Source organism: Fusarium poae, chromosome 3, assembly GCF_019609905.1.
Source record: "Fusarium poae strain DAOMC 252244 chromosome 3, whole genome shotgun sequence".
Taxonomy (NCBI): domain Eukaryota; kingdom Fungi; phylum Ascomycota; class Sordariomycetes; order Hypocreales; family Nectriaceae; genus Fusarium; species Fusarium poae.
This window is the reverse complement of record NC_058401.1, coordinates 3,689,779-3,704,821: the sequence shown is the minus strand read 5'-3', so window position 1 is coordinate 3,704,821 and position 15,043 is coordinate 3,689,779. Positions and strand designations below refer to the sequence as shown.

At 48.6% G+C, this 15,043-nt stretch overlaps 5 protein-coding genes across 5 annotated transcripts; 3 read left to right on the top strand and 2 right to left on the bottom strand.

Moving 5' to 3' along the window:
• Positions 1–811: 811 nt before the first annotated feature.
• On the top strand, positions 812–4,039 carry FPOAC1_008617 (uncharacterized protein; the record flags this gene model as incomplete). Its single annotated transcript, XM_044853058.1, has 3 exons — positions 812–919; positions 978–3,648; positions 3,699–4,039. The coding sequence occupies 3 exons, from the start codon at positions 812–814 to the stop codon at positions 4,037–4,039; spliced, it is 3,120 nt and encodes a 1,039-aa protein (XP_044705728.1).
• Positions 4,040–4,470: 431 nt separating this feature from the next.
• Positions 4,471–5,149, bottom strand: FPOAC1_008616 (uncharacterized protein; the record flags this gene model as incomplete). The annotated part of the gene is made up of 5 exons (XM_044853057.1): positions 4,471–4,646; positions 4,701–4,769; positions 4,819–4,877; positions 4,982–5,053; positions 5,124–5,149. 5 exons carry the CDS (start codon positions 5,147–5,149, stop codon positions 4,471–4,473), a joined length of 402 nt encoding a protein of 133 aa, XP_044705727.1.
• Positions 5,150–5,790: 641 nt separating this feature from the next.
• On the top strand, positions 5,791–8,253 carry FPOAC1_008615 (uncharacterized protein; the record flags this gene model as incomplete). The annotated part of the gene is made up of 3 exons (XM_044853056.1): positions 5,791–5,862; positions 5,918–5,978; positions 6,032–8,253. 3 exons carry the CDS (start codon positions 5,791–5,793, stop codon positions 8,251–8,253), a joined length of 2,355 nt encoding a protein of 784 aa, XP_044705726.1.
• A 450-nt stretch (positions 8,254–8,703) lies between these two features.
• On the bottom strand, positions 8,704–9,538 carry FPOAC1_008614 (uncharacterized protein; the record flags this gene model as incomplete). Its single annotated transcript, XM_044853055.1, has 3 exons — positions 8,704–9,131; positions 9,217–9,353; positions 9,411–9,538. 3 exons carry the CDS (start codon positions 9,536–9,538, stop codon positions 8,704–8,706), a joined length of 693 nt encoding a protein of 230 aa, XP_044705725.1.
• Positions 9,539–12,752: 3,214 nt separating this feature from the next.
• Positions 12,753–14,362, top strand: FPOAC1_008613 (uncharacterized protein; the record flags this gene model as incomplete). Its single annotated transcript, XM_044853054.1, has 3 exons — positions 12,753–13,073; positions 13,130–13,362; positions 13,414–14,362. The coding sequence occupies 3 exons, from the start codon at positions 12,753–12,755 to the stop codon at positions 14,360–14,362; spliced, it is 1,503 nt and encodes a 500-aa protein (XP_044705724.1).
• Positions 14,363–15,043: the final 681 nt, after the last annotated feature.

The window sequence follows — 15,043 nt, the reverse complement described above, 5'->3', positions numbered from 1 at the left end:
ACGAGAAATGCCCCCTGCTTTGACTTTGATATCCTTGCCAACTTATGGTGTCACAAACATTCTATCCAAAAACTTGTCTTGGGAATATTGGCCAACGAGTACCACATCGGTTAAGCCGTGCCGCCATTGGGGCCCAGGCGTGTACTGTACACTGGGCGTTCTCGCAGCCTTACTGTACAACCGAGCTTTACCAAGCGCGTATAGATCAATTGATTTGACTTCATAGGGGTCGAATTGAAGCCATCGGAGCAGCGTCCGATTTCGTCAGAGATCTATTTCAGTCCAGATCTCCGATTGATTTGCAGAATTCCAGTCTCGATGTTTTACGCCATGGCTTACCGTCGATGCCTGCCGGACGATAGGACCCTGTATAAGAAACTGTCAAACTGGGTTAGTAGAAGGCTCTTCTGGACTTGACGTGATGCCGCATTCGCAACGATCAAGCTGACAAAATGATCTGCACATTGTAACTCGAGTGAGTCGAGGTTCAATTTCCCATCAGAGCAAGTCTTTGATATAATAAAATACAATCCCGAAATACAATGAGATTTTTATTTCGTTCCTTGAGGATATAAAAGGGTTTTAAAAAATATGAGTCGTTGCAAAGTCGAGTTCTTAGTACTCAATAGGTGTAGATATTTTCTTCAGCCCAGTGTCGGAAATACTGCCGCGTGTCACCGCCAAAAATTGTAAATTTTTGGAGATGGCCCCAGCATCACGCAGAGCAGCCTCCATCGCAGAGCGCAAGCGGGCATCACTGGTGTAGTTACTCTTGTCGCTATTAGCACCAGCTGCATATAATATAATCACAATGCCTCATAATGATGCAGACCACCCGGTCAAGCGTCAGAAAACTGTCGCACCAGCCAATGCTTCAAAGTCCGCATCAGACTCTTCTCGAATTTTTGCGCCTTTCCGCGTATGTCTATTTTCTCTACTGCCTCACCATGTTGCCATAGCTGACTTTTTCGCAAAAGACTGTTGGTTTAGTATCTCCTACAAGTGTTCCTTTCACCTCGATTCCTCTCGGCAAGACCACTTTCCAGATTTCCACCTCTGTTGGCCGATCCATTCAGACTTACGATCTTCGTCGCGGACTGAACCTCGTTTTCATTACTCGCCCTCAGACCCCCGCCGATATCACCGCAACTCTCGCCTGGAAGCAACAGATTTTCGCAGCATGGGGAGGATCTACCAAGGGCGAAGCTCAAGGTGTCTGGATCTTCCAGAGAGGCAAGAAGGTTAATGAGCTTGTGCTGCCCTCCGACCTGAATGAACCTGTCCAGCAGATTCAGGTTTTGGGAACATGGACTATCATTGCTGCTCTGACCCGAATCGAAATTTTCAAGACAGCCACTCTGGAGCACTACACTACTATCCACACCACGCCTGCAAACGACCGCGGCAACGAAATCACAGGCGGTATCGTGTCTATGCCCACTTTCCTCAACAAGATTTTCGTGGGTCGCAAAGATGGCTGGGTCGAGATCTGGAACGTCAGCACTGCCAAGCTTATTTACACCATTCTGCCTCCTGGCCCCGATTGCGGTTCCGTAACATGCTTGGAGCCCAGTCCAGCTCTGTCTCTTCTGGCCATTGCCTATTCTGAGGGAACTCTCATCATCACAAATGTTCTTACTGACAAGATCTCGCTTCGCATTGAGGCTGGCAGCTCGGAAGCGCCAGTCAACTCGATCTCTTTCCGAACCGATGGTATGGGTGCTGGTAATGATGGACGCAAGGATGGTGTTATGGCTACATCAACAGCTGCTACTGGCGATGTCACGTTCTGGGATTTGAACGGCGGCGGCCGTGTTATGGGTGTTTTGCGAAGCGCCCACAACCCTCCCTCGTACGAAGGACCTACTGTTCGTGGTGGCATCAGCAAGATCGAGTTCCTTCCCGGTCAACCTGTAGTCCTGACCAGCGGTCGCGACAACTCCCTCAAATCCTGGATCTTTGACGAAACCCCTTTCTCGCCTGTGCCCCGAATTCTCCACTCCCGCAGTGGACATGCTGGCCCCGTCAACTGCCTTCAGTTCCTTCCTACCGACTTTGAGGGTGCTGATGCTGGTAACAAGTGGCTGCTTAGTGGTGGACAAGACCGAAGTCTTTGGGGATGGAGTTTGCGCCGTGATGGTCAGAGTGCAGAGTTGAGTCAGGGCAATATTCGCAAGAAGGCTAAGAAGATTGGTATTCTGGCCACCAACGCCCTGTCGCATGGACCAACAACGACTTTGGAGGACCTCAAGGCACCTGAGATCACATGCATGGCTTCTTCACTGAACCGAGATGGTGGCATTGGTGCCATGCCCGGTTCCCAGCCCATATGGCAAAAGTCACAGAAGAAGAGGGCTCATAATGCAGAGGTCAGTGGTATGACCGGTTGGGAGAGTGTGGTGACTGCTCACAAGAACGATTCCTATGCCAGGACATGGTTCTGGGGCCGTAAGAGAGCAGGTCGATGGGCTTTCCCTACTGGAGACGACTCCAACGTCTCGACTGTTGCTATCAGCCCTTGTGGTACCTTTGCTCTAGTTGGTGCAGAGTCTGGTGGCATCGATATGTACAACCTTCAGTCTGGAAACCATCGTCAACGATTCCCTTCAAAACTCACCCCAGCTCAAGCTCGTCAGCTCAAGATGCAACAGTTACGACAGGCAGACGATGTTGTTCAATTACACGTCGAGTCTACCCGCCAGTTCCCCATGGGCACCGGAAGGCATACCAAGCGAGTCACCGGTCTCGTTGTTGATTCGATGAACAAGACAGTGGTGTCCTGCTCTTTGGATGGCAAGATCAAGTTCTGGGATTTCTTGACAGGTAACTTGCTGGAGCAGATCGACTGGGCACCCATGACTTTCCCCACAGGATGCAGATACCACCCCGCTAGCAACCTCGTTGCCTTTTCATGTGATGATCTGTCGATTCGCGTGGTGGACATGGAGACCAAGAGAACTATTCGTGAGTTCTGGGGTCCCCAGGGTGCTATCAACGACTTTTGCTTCTCTAGCGACGGACGGTGGATCATCGCGGCCTCTCAAGATTGTGTCATTCGTGTCTGGGACCTTCCTACGAGTCACCTGATCGATGCCATCCGACTCGAGAAGCCTTGCAAGGCGATTGCAATGTCCGTCACTGGTGAGTATCTGGCTGCGACAATTGAGAACGAGTTGGGCGTAACACTCTGGACCAACAAGGCCCTGTTCAAGCATGTTCCCACGCGCCAAATCTCTGAAAAGGAGATCGGACACGTCTCCGCTCCCACGGTCTCTGGCGAGAACAGCCATGGTATACTGGAGGGTGCATTTGAAGAAGAGCAGGCTGAGGATGAGGATACTGTGGTGGCACCTACTATCGAGCAGCTCAGCGCTGATCTTACAACCTTGTCTCTGGTTCCCAAGAGCCGCTGGCAAACACTGCTACACCTGGATCTTATCAAAGAACGAAACAAGCCCAAGGAAGCTCCCAAAGCTCCTGAAAAGGCTCCTTTCTTCCTACCTTCCATAACGGGTAAGGATAACCCTATGGCGACCAAGGAACAGAAGGCGGATGTCGAAAACACGTCTCGTGTAACGAAACTTGAGCAAGCTCGTTTCGAGCAGGCACTTGGTTCCAAGCTTCGTGTTGGAGCAGAGACCGGAAACTGTAAGTATATTCCTCTTGCACTGCTGTTTGCATAAACTAACCTTACACAGACGATGAATTTATCGAGCACCTCAAGTCTCTCTCCCCTTCAAGCGCAGACCTAGAGCTTCGCTCGCTCACTATTGGCGATGGCGATGATATCCCCAACGAGCTGCTGCATTTCATTCGTGCCTTGACAGCCCGTCTCAAAACACGCCGAGACTATGAGCTGACCCAGGCCTGGATGACTGTGTTCCTTCGGCTTCACTTTGATCTGGTAATGGAGAACCAGGATCTGCTTGAGGCATTGAGCGAGTGGAAGACGTATCAAGAGAAGGAGTCCAACCGATTAGACGGTCTGGTTGGATATTGCAGTGGTGTAGTTAACTTTTTGAGGAGTCCAAGAACGTGAAGGGCGTGAAAGAGCAATATTGGTTTGATAGTAAAATAATGGCGTTTGAATATCATGGCATGTTGGGAGCATATGGTATACTAGACAATACAATATTCAATCCCGGCAATTCTTCAAGTCTAATCGCTCGGTATATTCGTACTTCTGACATCCTCAAACTACTGACTCATGAACTCCGTTTATGAAATTGTTCATAACGAGTCACATCTGCAACTCCTTCCTGTCTGCGAATCCTATAAATATACACACTTTCATCCCCCAACTCTTCCAAGACTAAACTCCGTGTAGTCTTGATCCTCTGCGTTTCCAAGTTCACCGCGGTTGCGCATTCACGCTAGCATTCTTATGATGTTCGAATGGTCGTCGCGAAGGTGTTATGCACTCATGTCTGGAGAGTCGATCGTGCGAGACAGTACTGGCTGATCGGCTTTCTAGACCTGCTCGGCACCCCAGCCAGCGTCTTCGGCCTCACGCATGTTGGCAGGGGGCTCGATGGAGGGAACGAACTCGAGAGCGACGTAGGCAATACCGGTGATACCCACGATGCTGCCAGCAATCTTGCTGAGAACGCTGTCGCTCACCATCAGAGAGCCGAGGAAGATGTAGACTGGGAGGGAATTAGTCATGGTTTGAGAACCACTGTTAACAGACTTCAACTTACAGACGCCACGGCCGATGAAAGAGAACATGAACGACGCATGTCGAGAAACTTGAGGGGGGATTTGGAACTCTGTGGTTTGTTAGATTGACTTGCGGAGATTCGGTCTGTCGCGACGTACCAAGAAGGCCAGTAACAAGACCAAAGACGATCATGTAAGCACCCAGGATGATGGGCTGACTGTATAAGAGGCATTAGTACTCGCGCTGCTGTATTACGGCCAAGTGCCTGATTCGAATGCGAATTGGAGGCGATCGGCCTCGATGGAATTGACGTGAACGTACAGGCTGAAAGAGAAGATGGACACGATACCACCGAGGATGACGATGACACCAACGGCCAAGTTGACAATGCGACTACACGTTGATGCGATGGTTAGCGACGATGCAATTCCCTACAAAAACTTCTGCGATGCCTGCAACTCACAAGATGTCGGAGGGCTCCATGTTCATTATGTCTTTTGGGGAAAGGGTTTTGTTCCTAAGGATTGCGCCGGTGATGATTCGAGGTCGATCGAGTTCAAAGGAGAAGGGAGATAAAGCTAGGCAGCAGCTTTAAAAGGAAATCGCGTTGAAGGCAGACGGATTGTGATGGATGTGAGGTTTGCGTGGCCACGAATGGAGTTGGAAAAGCACAGGAACCAGATTACGTAGGTAGCCCGGGCCCAGAGACAGCTGCTGTAGGCTGTAGCTTTAGGTGAGGGTTCACCCCCAGAATCAAGAACCTGCCGCCTGGGCTGTCTAGAGCTTCGGTTCAGGTTAGAGCAGTCACAGCCACATACAGGGGGCTTGGCCTAGCTTAGCCAATGATGATGGTGGGAAATCAGGAGTTGGTTGCGGAGCACAAGTTTTAAGTATTGGCGAATCATGATCAAGAGCCAAAAACAGCCAGAGAAAGCTCAAAATCAACCATCGATCGAGACATCAAAAGTGAACAAGGGCTTTGAGATGCCTGGTTCGAGTCTTGGTCTATTTCCGAGTCCGGAATGATTATTTTAACGCTGCTAAGGAGCGGCCCGGCCATCAAAGGCTCGGGCCGTTGTCTTGCGCGTCAATGGCGCAACAAAGAGCTCGTCAATCTATCTCGTCGAGCTATGCATCAGGCCCATCATGATACTCAGCTACAAAACATACGAAATATTGGCATCATTGCTCATGTTGATGCTGTAAGTTGGACTATTCCAAGTACCGGCTCTTCTATAAATCTCACATGAATAAAAGGGCAAAACAACAACCACTGAGCGAATGCTCTATTATAGTGGTGTCACGCAACGAGTTGGAGGTGACTAGGCCATGACAAAAACTTACTGGGAGTAAATACTGATAAAAACTCAGATGTCGACTCTGGAAATACGGTGACAGACTTTCTCGATTTGGAGAGGGAACGAGGCATCACCATTCAATCAGCAGCCATCACTTTCAACTGGCCTCTTCAACAATCACTTGCTCCTGGTCAACATGCAAAGACGATCAATCTCATTGATACACCTGGTCATCAAGATTTTCGCTTCGAGGTCGATCGATGTCTTCCCATCCTCGATGGAGCAGTTTGTATTATCGATTCAGTCAAGGGCGTTGAAGCTCACACAGAACGAGTATGGGGATCTGCTCACGAATTCAGAGTACCACGCATTGTATATTGCAACAAGCTTGATCGGGAGGGTGCCTCTTTCAAAAAGGCTGTTCTCGAGATAGGAACGCGTCTCAAAGGTTGGCCACTCGTCTGCCAAATTCCTTGGTGGGAGAAGGAGGACTTTGTTGGTGTAATTGATATCGTTAATCGAGTAGGATATCGATGGAAGTCTGAGCGTGAAAAGACCATCTACAACACCGCACAGCTGAAAGAGAAGCTTTCAAGTTCCAACAAGGATCTTCTTCCTGAGATTGAGACTGCAAGACAGGCTTTGATTGAAGGTCTTGCAGATTTTGATGAAGCTATCATGGATGAATTCCTCGCCGAGAATGAAAACATCGATACAGCTGTAATCAAGCAAGCTATCCGAAGAGTCATCCGAGAAGGTGATGGTCGTGTCATTCCTGTGTTTGCAGGCTCTAGCTTCCGCCATATCGGCGTTGAGCCATTGATGGATGCCATCACAGACTATCTACCAAGTCCAGACGAGCGCCCATCCGCAGAGGTCCGTGTTGGTTCAGTAAAGCAGCGCTTGGTTGAAGTACTCGATAACAGTTCCAAGACTGCCAGGGGACAAGTTTCTTCAATCGCTTCAGTCTTCAAGGTCTTTAACCACCCCAAGGAGGGTGTAATCAGTTTTGTGCGAGTTTACCATGGCACTCTTACCAGAAACGCAGCAAGTTTCAACACCAACATTTTAGCAAATGAGAAGCCTATGGGGATTCTTCAGATCTCTGCAAACAAAACACAAGATATTCAAACATTAGGGGTCGGTCAGATCGGAGCTCTGAGGGGGTTGAAAAAAGCTCGAACTGGTGACACTCTCATCACAATGAACGGAAACAAACCTATTCCTGAATCTTTCCGTCACGTCAAGATTCGACCACCTGAGATTCCACCACCAGTAGCATTCTTGCAGGTCGAACCTTACGGCAACGTTGCCGCCCAGGCACTCCAGATCGCGTTGGAGAACACCACAAGAGAAGATCCCAGTCTGCGATACAGCCGAGACCCCAAGACAGAACAGTTCACTATCCAGGGTATGGGCAAGCTGCATCTTGACGTTTCACTTTACAACATGAAGCAAAAGTACAAGATCGATGCCGATTTTGGCCCTATCGAGGTCGATTACAAGGAATGCGTCACAGAGCCTACGCGGCCTCAGCATGTCGTCTTTGACCGTCCCGTCGCGAGCAAGCCGGGTAAAGTGTCGTGTACCGTTACTCTGGAACCACTTGAGGAACATCATCGAGAAACGTTACCCAGTGTCGAACGCGACGGGAACATATATCACGTCGTCATTCCTTTGGCAGAAGGCGCTACCACTCTGAACTTTGACCCTGAAGAGGCAAGGGCGCAACTCCTCAACGGTGCTATTGCAGGTCTCGCGAGGGGTCCTCGTCGTGCAGCCCCCGTTCACGGGTGCCACGTAACCATCACACTGGACACAGAACCTGGAGCCTGCGAAACCCCCACCGGCGGCCATTTTAGCAGTGCTTCCAGGACGGCAGTACAGGCATCTCTGAGAGACGCATTCGAGAAGGAGCAGATTGGCATTCTGGAACCCATCATGCTTGTCAACATCACCTGTCCGGAGGTTGTAGCCGGTGCAGTGCAGCACGACGTCACAGCTGGTGCCGGTGGTCAAGTTCTGGAGGTCAATGACAGATCTGCCGAGTCTACGGGTGAAGACCACATTGATGTATCCAAAATCTATACTCCTCCTGACCCGTACGACTCTATCACTTCATTGCGTGGTAAGAAGTCTACGGCTCGTGTGGTTGAGATTATTGCCAAGGTTCCGTACAAGGAAATGTTGGATTATGATAACCATTTGAGAAGCAAGACTGCAGGTCGGCACTCGATGACCATGTTCTTTGACTCTTTTGCCAAGGTTGTTGGGCATCGTGAGAAGGGCTTATAGGGGGCTTGCGAGAAGGGCTTATGGGGACTTGTGTACCACTGTAAGATAGAATAGAAAGTAAAGATTTATGTATATTATGTACCGCCTGAATTCATGAGAAAGGGATACGTGTCAAAATTCATGGATCTTGCGTTGTTTTTGAAGCTTGAGGGTCATAAGTATGTCAATCGTGTTGGGGAATATCAATTTCATATCTCAAACGCAGAATACGGTTATAACTAAGCGAATGTATTCGTAATTGTTTTATGTACCATGTTCTATATACGAGAGAAACAAACAGTGCGCTAGATCCTAAACAACGAACTACCTTATAGGATGGGGTATTTCTATCAGAAAAAATCTACCTAGTGTCCAGGTATTATCAACGCCAAAAAGAAGAAGAAGTCATCATCGTCAAAACGCTCGTCATATGCAGAAGATGAAAAGAATGAGAGGAAATAGACAATCATCTTAGATAGATCGCTTTTGAATGTTGCACTTCTTGAGGCACTCGTCAACGCCCAGAGCAATGCTCTTGGGAATAGCAGCGCGGACCTTGTCAATGTCCTCGCCAGCAATGCTCTGACCAAAGGTAGCAGCAATAACATCATCGCTCAGAGCAACAACCTCATCGGCAATCTGACCAGTGCCAAAATCCTCGGCGGCAAAAGAGGCAACGAAAGTGGCAGGCTCGCAGTCGGGGTTGTATTGGGTGTGGACAGAGCCTTGATAGAAGGGAGTCATCATGTTGGCCTTGAGCTCGGTGCGAATGACTCGTCGCTTGCCGTCCTTGTCCATGACACCATTCTCGGGAACCATCTCGGTGATGAGACGGCCCGAGGTGACAACTTGAAGTTCGGCGGAGCGAGGGTGGACGTGGAGAGTGTTCATGCCGCAGGCTGGAAGAGAAGATGTTAGAGTTGTTGTGTGATATAATGTGGAAGGTGAACTTGCCATCGATTCTGCCAAAGGCCATGCCAGAACCAGTGCCAACAAGAGCGGGAAATGTCTTGCGGTTAGCAGCAATGAGCTCGCCGCCCTTTCCAGGGCTTTCCTGCTTCTTGTTGAAGTCGAAGACAAAGTCCTTGTCATTGGGAAGAAGGGCAAAGCGGTCAGCAGCGCTGGTCAAGGTGTTAGTCAAGGATTGTCATGAGAGGTTGTTGTTGAGAGTCACTTACGTATCAGCAAGTCGAAGCTGGGCAGTCAGACTGGGGGCCTCGGTGTAAGATCGAGTGTTGCGAGGAGCAGCCTCTGTGAAAGAGGTAAAGGCCAAAACGGCGGAGATGATGGTCGTGGTGAACTTCATTTTGGCTGGTGATGGTTGTTTGTAAGTGTGGATATGGTATAAGTAGTAGTCAGGAGACTTGGGTTGTGTAATTGAGAGATGAGATTGTAATGCTTGAGATGGTATTGAACAGTATATCTCAACTCGACAGGACAAGACCTTCTTATACATTATTCTTCGTCCTGAACATCCCACATGATAGACAGGCACAAGATGCAGCTAAGCTAAGCTGTCTGACAGGAACAGCTTCTCACAAGGCTCTGCAAACTCAAAAATAGGATACACAAGAGTTTTGCTGTACGATGCCTACGGAAACATTGACATCCGCTGCCAGTTCATCATGTAGGCCAAGTAGTACCAGCCACATCCTTGAAGCTGTAGGTTGTTGTCTTGGTGCTGAGCGAGTGACTGCTATTGGTCATTTGCCGCTATTTCAAGATTTGGAGGGCTGTGCAGTGCAGTGGAAAGACAGGACCCAACAGGCTGGGCTGGGCTGGGCTAAACTGGGCCAGTGTCCGCAGCAGACCAAAAATATCGTCAGTAAGCGCTTCTGAGAGTTAAAAAGCCAAGTCCATGTCAGCACCAACAATCCTACGCTTCTACGGATGTTGAATAAGCCGGTCAAGATGGTCGAATCAAAAGACAGTTTTGTTTCTGTTGGTCGGATATTTCCAGGAAACAAAACAAAAATAAAGGAATCAGCCGCCATGTTTCAATGTTTACCAGCTGTCATAAGCCACGTTGACCAAACTAAGCCAGGCCATATATGTAAGCCAAGTATTAATATGGAGAGGATTTGTTTCTATTTGGAACATTGAGGGAGATATTCCATGCTTTGATAGACGTTTTTTACTTTTGGTTCTCCCTTGCAGTTAGTTATCTCCCTACTGATGTTGTCTCATGTTGGAATATGAGTTCGGACATGTAGGTTAAGTTATCCGTAGGACACAAAGATCCATTGAGAAACAAACTTCCAGCCACTGATTTAAAGAGTTTTTACCAGTCAAAGTCTCCCTCCACACTGTTTCGTGCAGTTAACTCAAGTTATTACGCCACTCCCGCCCGGGACGTACGATAACTTTGTTTGGGTTTGAAACATGGCTTCAAATGTTTATTCATATTGGTCTATCCACTTTTGGCAGTTTTGTGATCTGATCTCTTCCGTTCCCACATGATGTTTTACCCTAGAGAAGTCGATATCGCATTAGACTTCGAGGAACACCGATGTCAATTACCCTAGAGAAGTGGTGTCTATCACGAGTAAGAAAGAACCCTGTTTGAAGAGTGATAAACTATTCTGGGTATAATGTCCTTCTACTCTGTACAGGAAATTCATTTCTTCATGACAATAAGCAATAGACGGTATGGAAAATTCATCGTTGATAGCTAGACTAGCATAAGGTTACAGGTGATTTAGATCCTAGAACAGATCAAGTCCGACAACCGGAATACAACCTTTGAATTTCGCTTGTAATCGCGTTGAACTGTATTCCGTACTTGGGCCACAGAAAGCGGCTGCAAGGTTGAATTTTAAGCGATATTTGGATCCTCAGATAACGATGCTTGTTTATTCGCATAAGCTGTTTGTTATCCGACTGTACAGATTGAAGAAGTTTATATGTAATAGAAGAGATATTATGATGAATACCTTCCAGGTAGATATTGCTTATGAATGACCAGTTCTTATAAACAAAAAGGAAGGAAGGAAGAACATCGTAGATCGAGACTCAAGAGGCAGGTGCTACAAGGTCACGCTTCTTGTCACCTCGACCACAGTTCCCGTTTCTCAGCTCACTCACTCACTCACTGACTGCACCTCAAAAGGTCCCTATTCCACTTCAACTTCCACTATGGAGACGCGCTAAACCAGGGAAGCATGGCGTCGATCTTCCAAAATACAAACTAACAAACACTAACTTACCTAAGATTAATGTCCCCCCTCAATAGTAGGTGAGCCTTTCCATCAATCTTATTCTCATTCGAAAGAGAAAGGCTGACTCGTCTCCTCAGACTTTATGATTAACATCGCCTGCCAAGCGCGTCTCGATAGCCAATCGTTAGCGGCGTAGCAAGCGTTTTGTCTAGCCTCCTTGCGTTTGCGCGGACATTCAGTTGTGGCTCCTATTCTCAAGGAGCCGTCTATGAAGCCGTTGTGACGCTAACCAAAGACACATTGGTCCAGGAACAATTTAATACTGGCATGCGGGAAAAACAACTGCCAGGGGCTTTAGAATGTCCAACGAGCCAATGCAAACTCTCGCCTCAAGCCACCGGATAAAACGTCCAGGGGTAGAACCATGGTGGAAGTTGAGAGCACAATAGAACAAGGACGCCATCTTTTTCAAAAGAAAAACAGGATCAAGACAAGACAAGACAAGACAAGACAGGAAGAGATCCAGAACAACAACCCAAAACAACAACCGAGACAAGCTTCAATAGACGACATTCTGCATAATGTTAGAACAAAACCTCCATGGAACAACATTCTCTTGCCTTATCCGGGTCTTTGTTCCGAGCATGCTTGTCTTATCGCCAGTATCAACTCTCTTTTTGGCATCGGCAACTGCAGAATTAAGCTCGTCTTGACATGATGCGATAGACTCTAATCTGCTCCGAGCATTATCCCCTGAGCCAACAGACTTGACCAAGGCACAACTCTCAACAGGATTGGCCAGATCCGACCTAGGGGTCAAGTAAAGGCCTGGTCTGATTGGGAGCAGTTTCATTACTCGACCCCCTGTCACAGGAGAACCTCCACATTATGACAGGGGAATCTCAAGTTCATGCAGGTACGGAGAGCATGGGGTCCTGCCCACGAGCCCACAGACGAGGCCCTCGCTTGTCGTTCAATCTCCTGGTCGTGTGGGTGAATGCGCCGCTGTCCGCGCTTCTGACCATTGCTCATTTCCTGGGGATCCATTTCCATCTCGCCCACTGTCGATCTCTTAACACTCATGTCCTTGCTTCCTTGCCTGTCACTCACTCTTTTGTTTCCTTCCTTTTTGTTAAAACGTTCTGTTGCTGGCCCACAAACTTATTGAGCTTCTTCGTCAGCTTCATCACTCGTTCTGTCGCTCGACGACAATTACACTCTTTTATCTCAGTTCGCCAGGATTTATGTCGTGTTTTTGACAAGTTAAATAAAAGGGTTGGAGGTATTCGCGCACATATTCACCAACATACGTTCTGGGACTTTTCGAATCGAACCGACTATCTTTGATCGACGACAATCACAATGAGACTCATCAACCTTTCGGCTGCCCTTGTGGGTGCCCTATCCGCACCTTCAATCGTCGCTGGCAAGTCACATGGCCACCGCCATGGTCAACATTCTGCCTTTGAGTCTCGTCCTCTCCAAAAGCGAGGAGGACAATGCCAGTTTCCTACCGATGACCCCAACATGGTCGCCGTCACTCCTGATGCGAAGAATGCTGGTTGGGCCCTTAGCCCTGATCAAGAGTGCAAGCCCGGAAGCTACTGTCCCTTTGCCTGCAAGCCCGGTATGGTTATGAACCAATGGGATCCGGATTCCACCTACGAGTATCCCTCTTCTATGGTACGCCTGCGACGCATCGACTATCAAACCGGGAAATCTCAGCTAACACTTCCTAGGACGGAGGTCTCTACTGTAACAAGGATGGTGAAATTGAGCAGCCTTTTGAGGGCAAGCCTAACTGTGTCTCTGGCACTGGCTCTGTCGAGGCTGTCAACAAGTGTGGTTCTACAATGTCTTGGTGCCAGACTGTCCTGCCTGGTAACGAGGCCATGCTTATCCCTACTGTTGTTTCTTCTAGTGCAACTCTGGCTGTTCCCGGATCTTCCTACTGGTGCTCCACCGCTGCTCAGTAAGTATTTTAAGTCTTGTTGATCATTGACGATCTCTAACCATCGACCAGCTTCTACATCAACCCCCCTGGTACTGGCGAGGAGGGCTGCATCTGGGGTACTGAAGACAAGCCTATTGGCAACTGGAGCCCTTATGTTGCTGGTGCCAACACTGAGTCAAATGGCCAGACTTTTGTCAAGATTGGCTGGAACCCTATCTGGGAGGACTCCGCCTTGAAGAGCACACTCCCCGACTTTGGTGTTGAGATCCAGTGCCCTGACGGTGGCTGCACCGGTCTGCCTTGCAAGATCGACCCTACCAAGGGCAAGGGGAACGTTGGCAGTGAGCTTTCTGCCAAGGGCGCTGGTGGCTCAGCCTTCTGCGTCGTCACTGTGCAGAAGGGTTCAACTGCCCAGATCGTCGCTTTCTCTACCAGCGGCGGCGGTTCAGGATCTGGCGATGATGACGAGGATTCCGATGATTCTGAGTCTTCTACTGCCGAGGCCGAGCCCTCCAGCACCGCTGAGGTCGAGCCAACCACTTCTGAGGAAGCTGAGGTTAGCACTACCGAGGAGCCTTCAACTACCGCAGAGCCTACCACTTCTGCCGCTCCTACTACCTCCGCTCAGCCCACAACCACCAGCGCAGCTGAGACAACCTCTACTCCCGCGGAGACCACCACTGAGCAGTTGTCGACTTCTGTTGCCGAGACTACTTCTGAGGAGCCAACTTCAACCAGCTTCACGTCCGCTTCATCCAAGACTAAGACCAAGGCGCAAAAGGCCACCTCGACCACATACTCCAGAAAGATCTACCCTACCGTCAAGCCTGGTATCTTCCGTGAGAATGGAACCACCACTTACACCGGCTCCGAGACCGAGGAGACTGCTGCCGCTACCGAGACAGACTCTGTAGTTGCTCCCACTGAGACCAAGGACAGTGGAGCTGGTCGCGACCAGGGCAATGCTGCTCTTGCCGGCCTCGTCGTTGCTTTCATCGCTGCCGCCTGTTTCTTCTAATTCATGTCTCCTTTAACGACCATTCACCACTGCGTCACCACAGTTGGTTTTCACTTCACAGACTCTATTTACCACATACATTCCTTTATTATTGATATTTTACATATATTATCAAGCCACCTACTTAGTGGCGATAGTGTCTATTGTCCCCTTTCATCTATACTACTCACCAGTCTTATGGCTGTTGTGTCAGTTGGTTGACGATACCCGCCCCGGGTATTAATATTCGTCAAGGGTCCTACCTGGCTCTTGTTGCTCGTGGGCATTATACATTAGTTCAACGCTTCTTTTCACGGTCGATATACCCTTTTTAGCAATTATTGGAGACGTTGGATATTTGGAGGAACAAGCGATGGTTTTCCTTTCAGTTTATTAACGACGTATGCACACTATGAACAGAGAGTTTGGTTTGGAGCTTCAGAGTATGTCGGGTGGTTAGGAAGTGAATACACGGAGACGGTAGCGGATGGGATGATGCTCTGGTCATCTCGACTTATATAACTATGAAAATAATCTTGTCTAGAGACAATTAATGGTGTGGTGTACGTTATCACATGTAAATATTGAAAAAAAAATGTGTCTAGACTTGGCTTCGTTTTCCAAACAAAAAGGTCCATTCTCTTAGTACCAAGCTGCCATATTTACTTCCCTTAGGGTATCATGTAGTAAGTTATATTATAC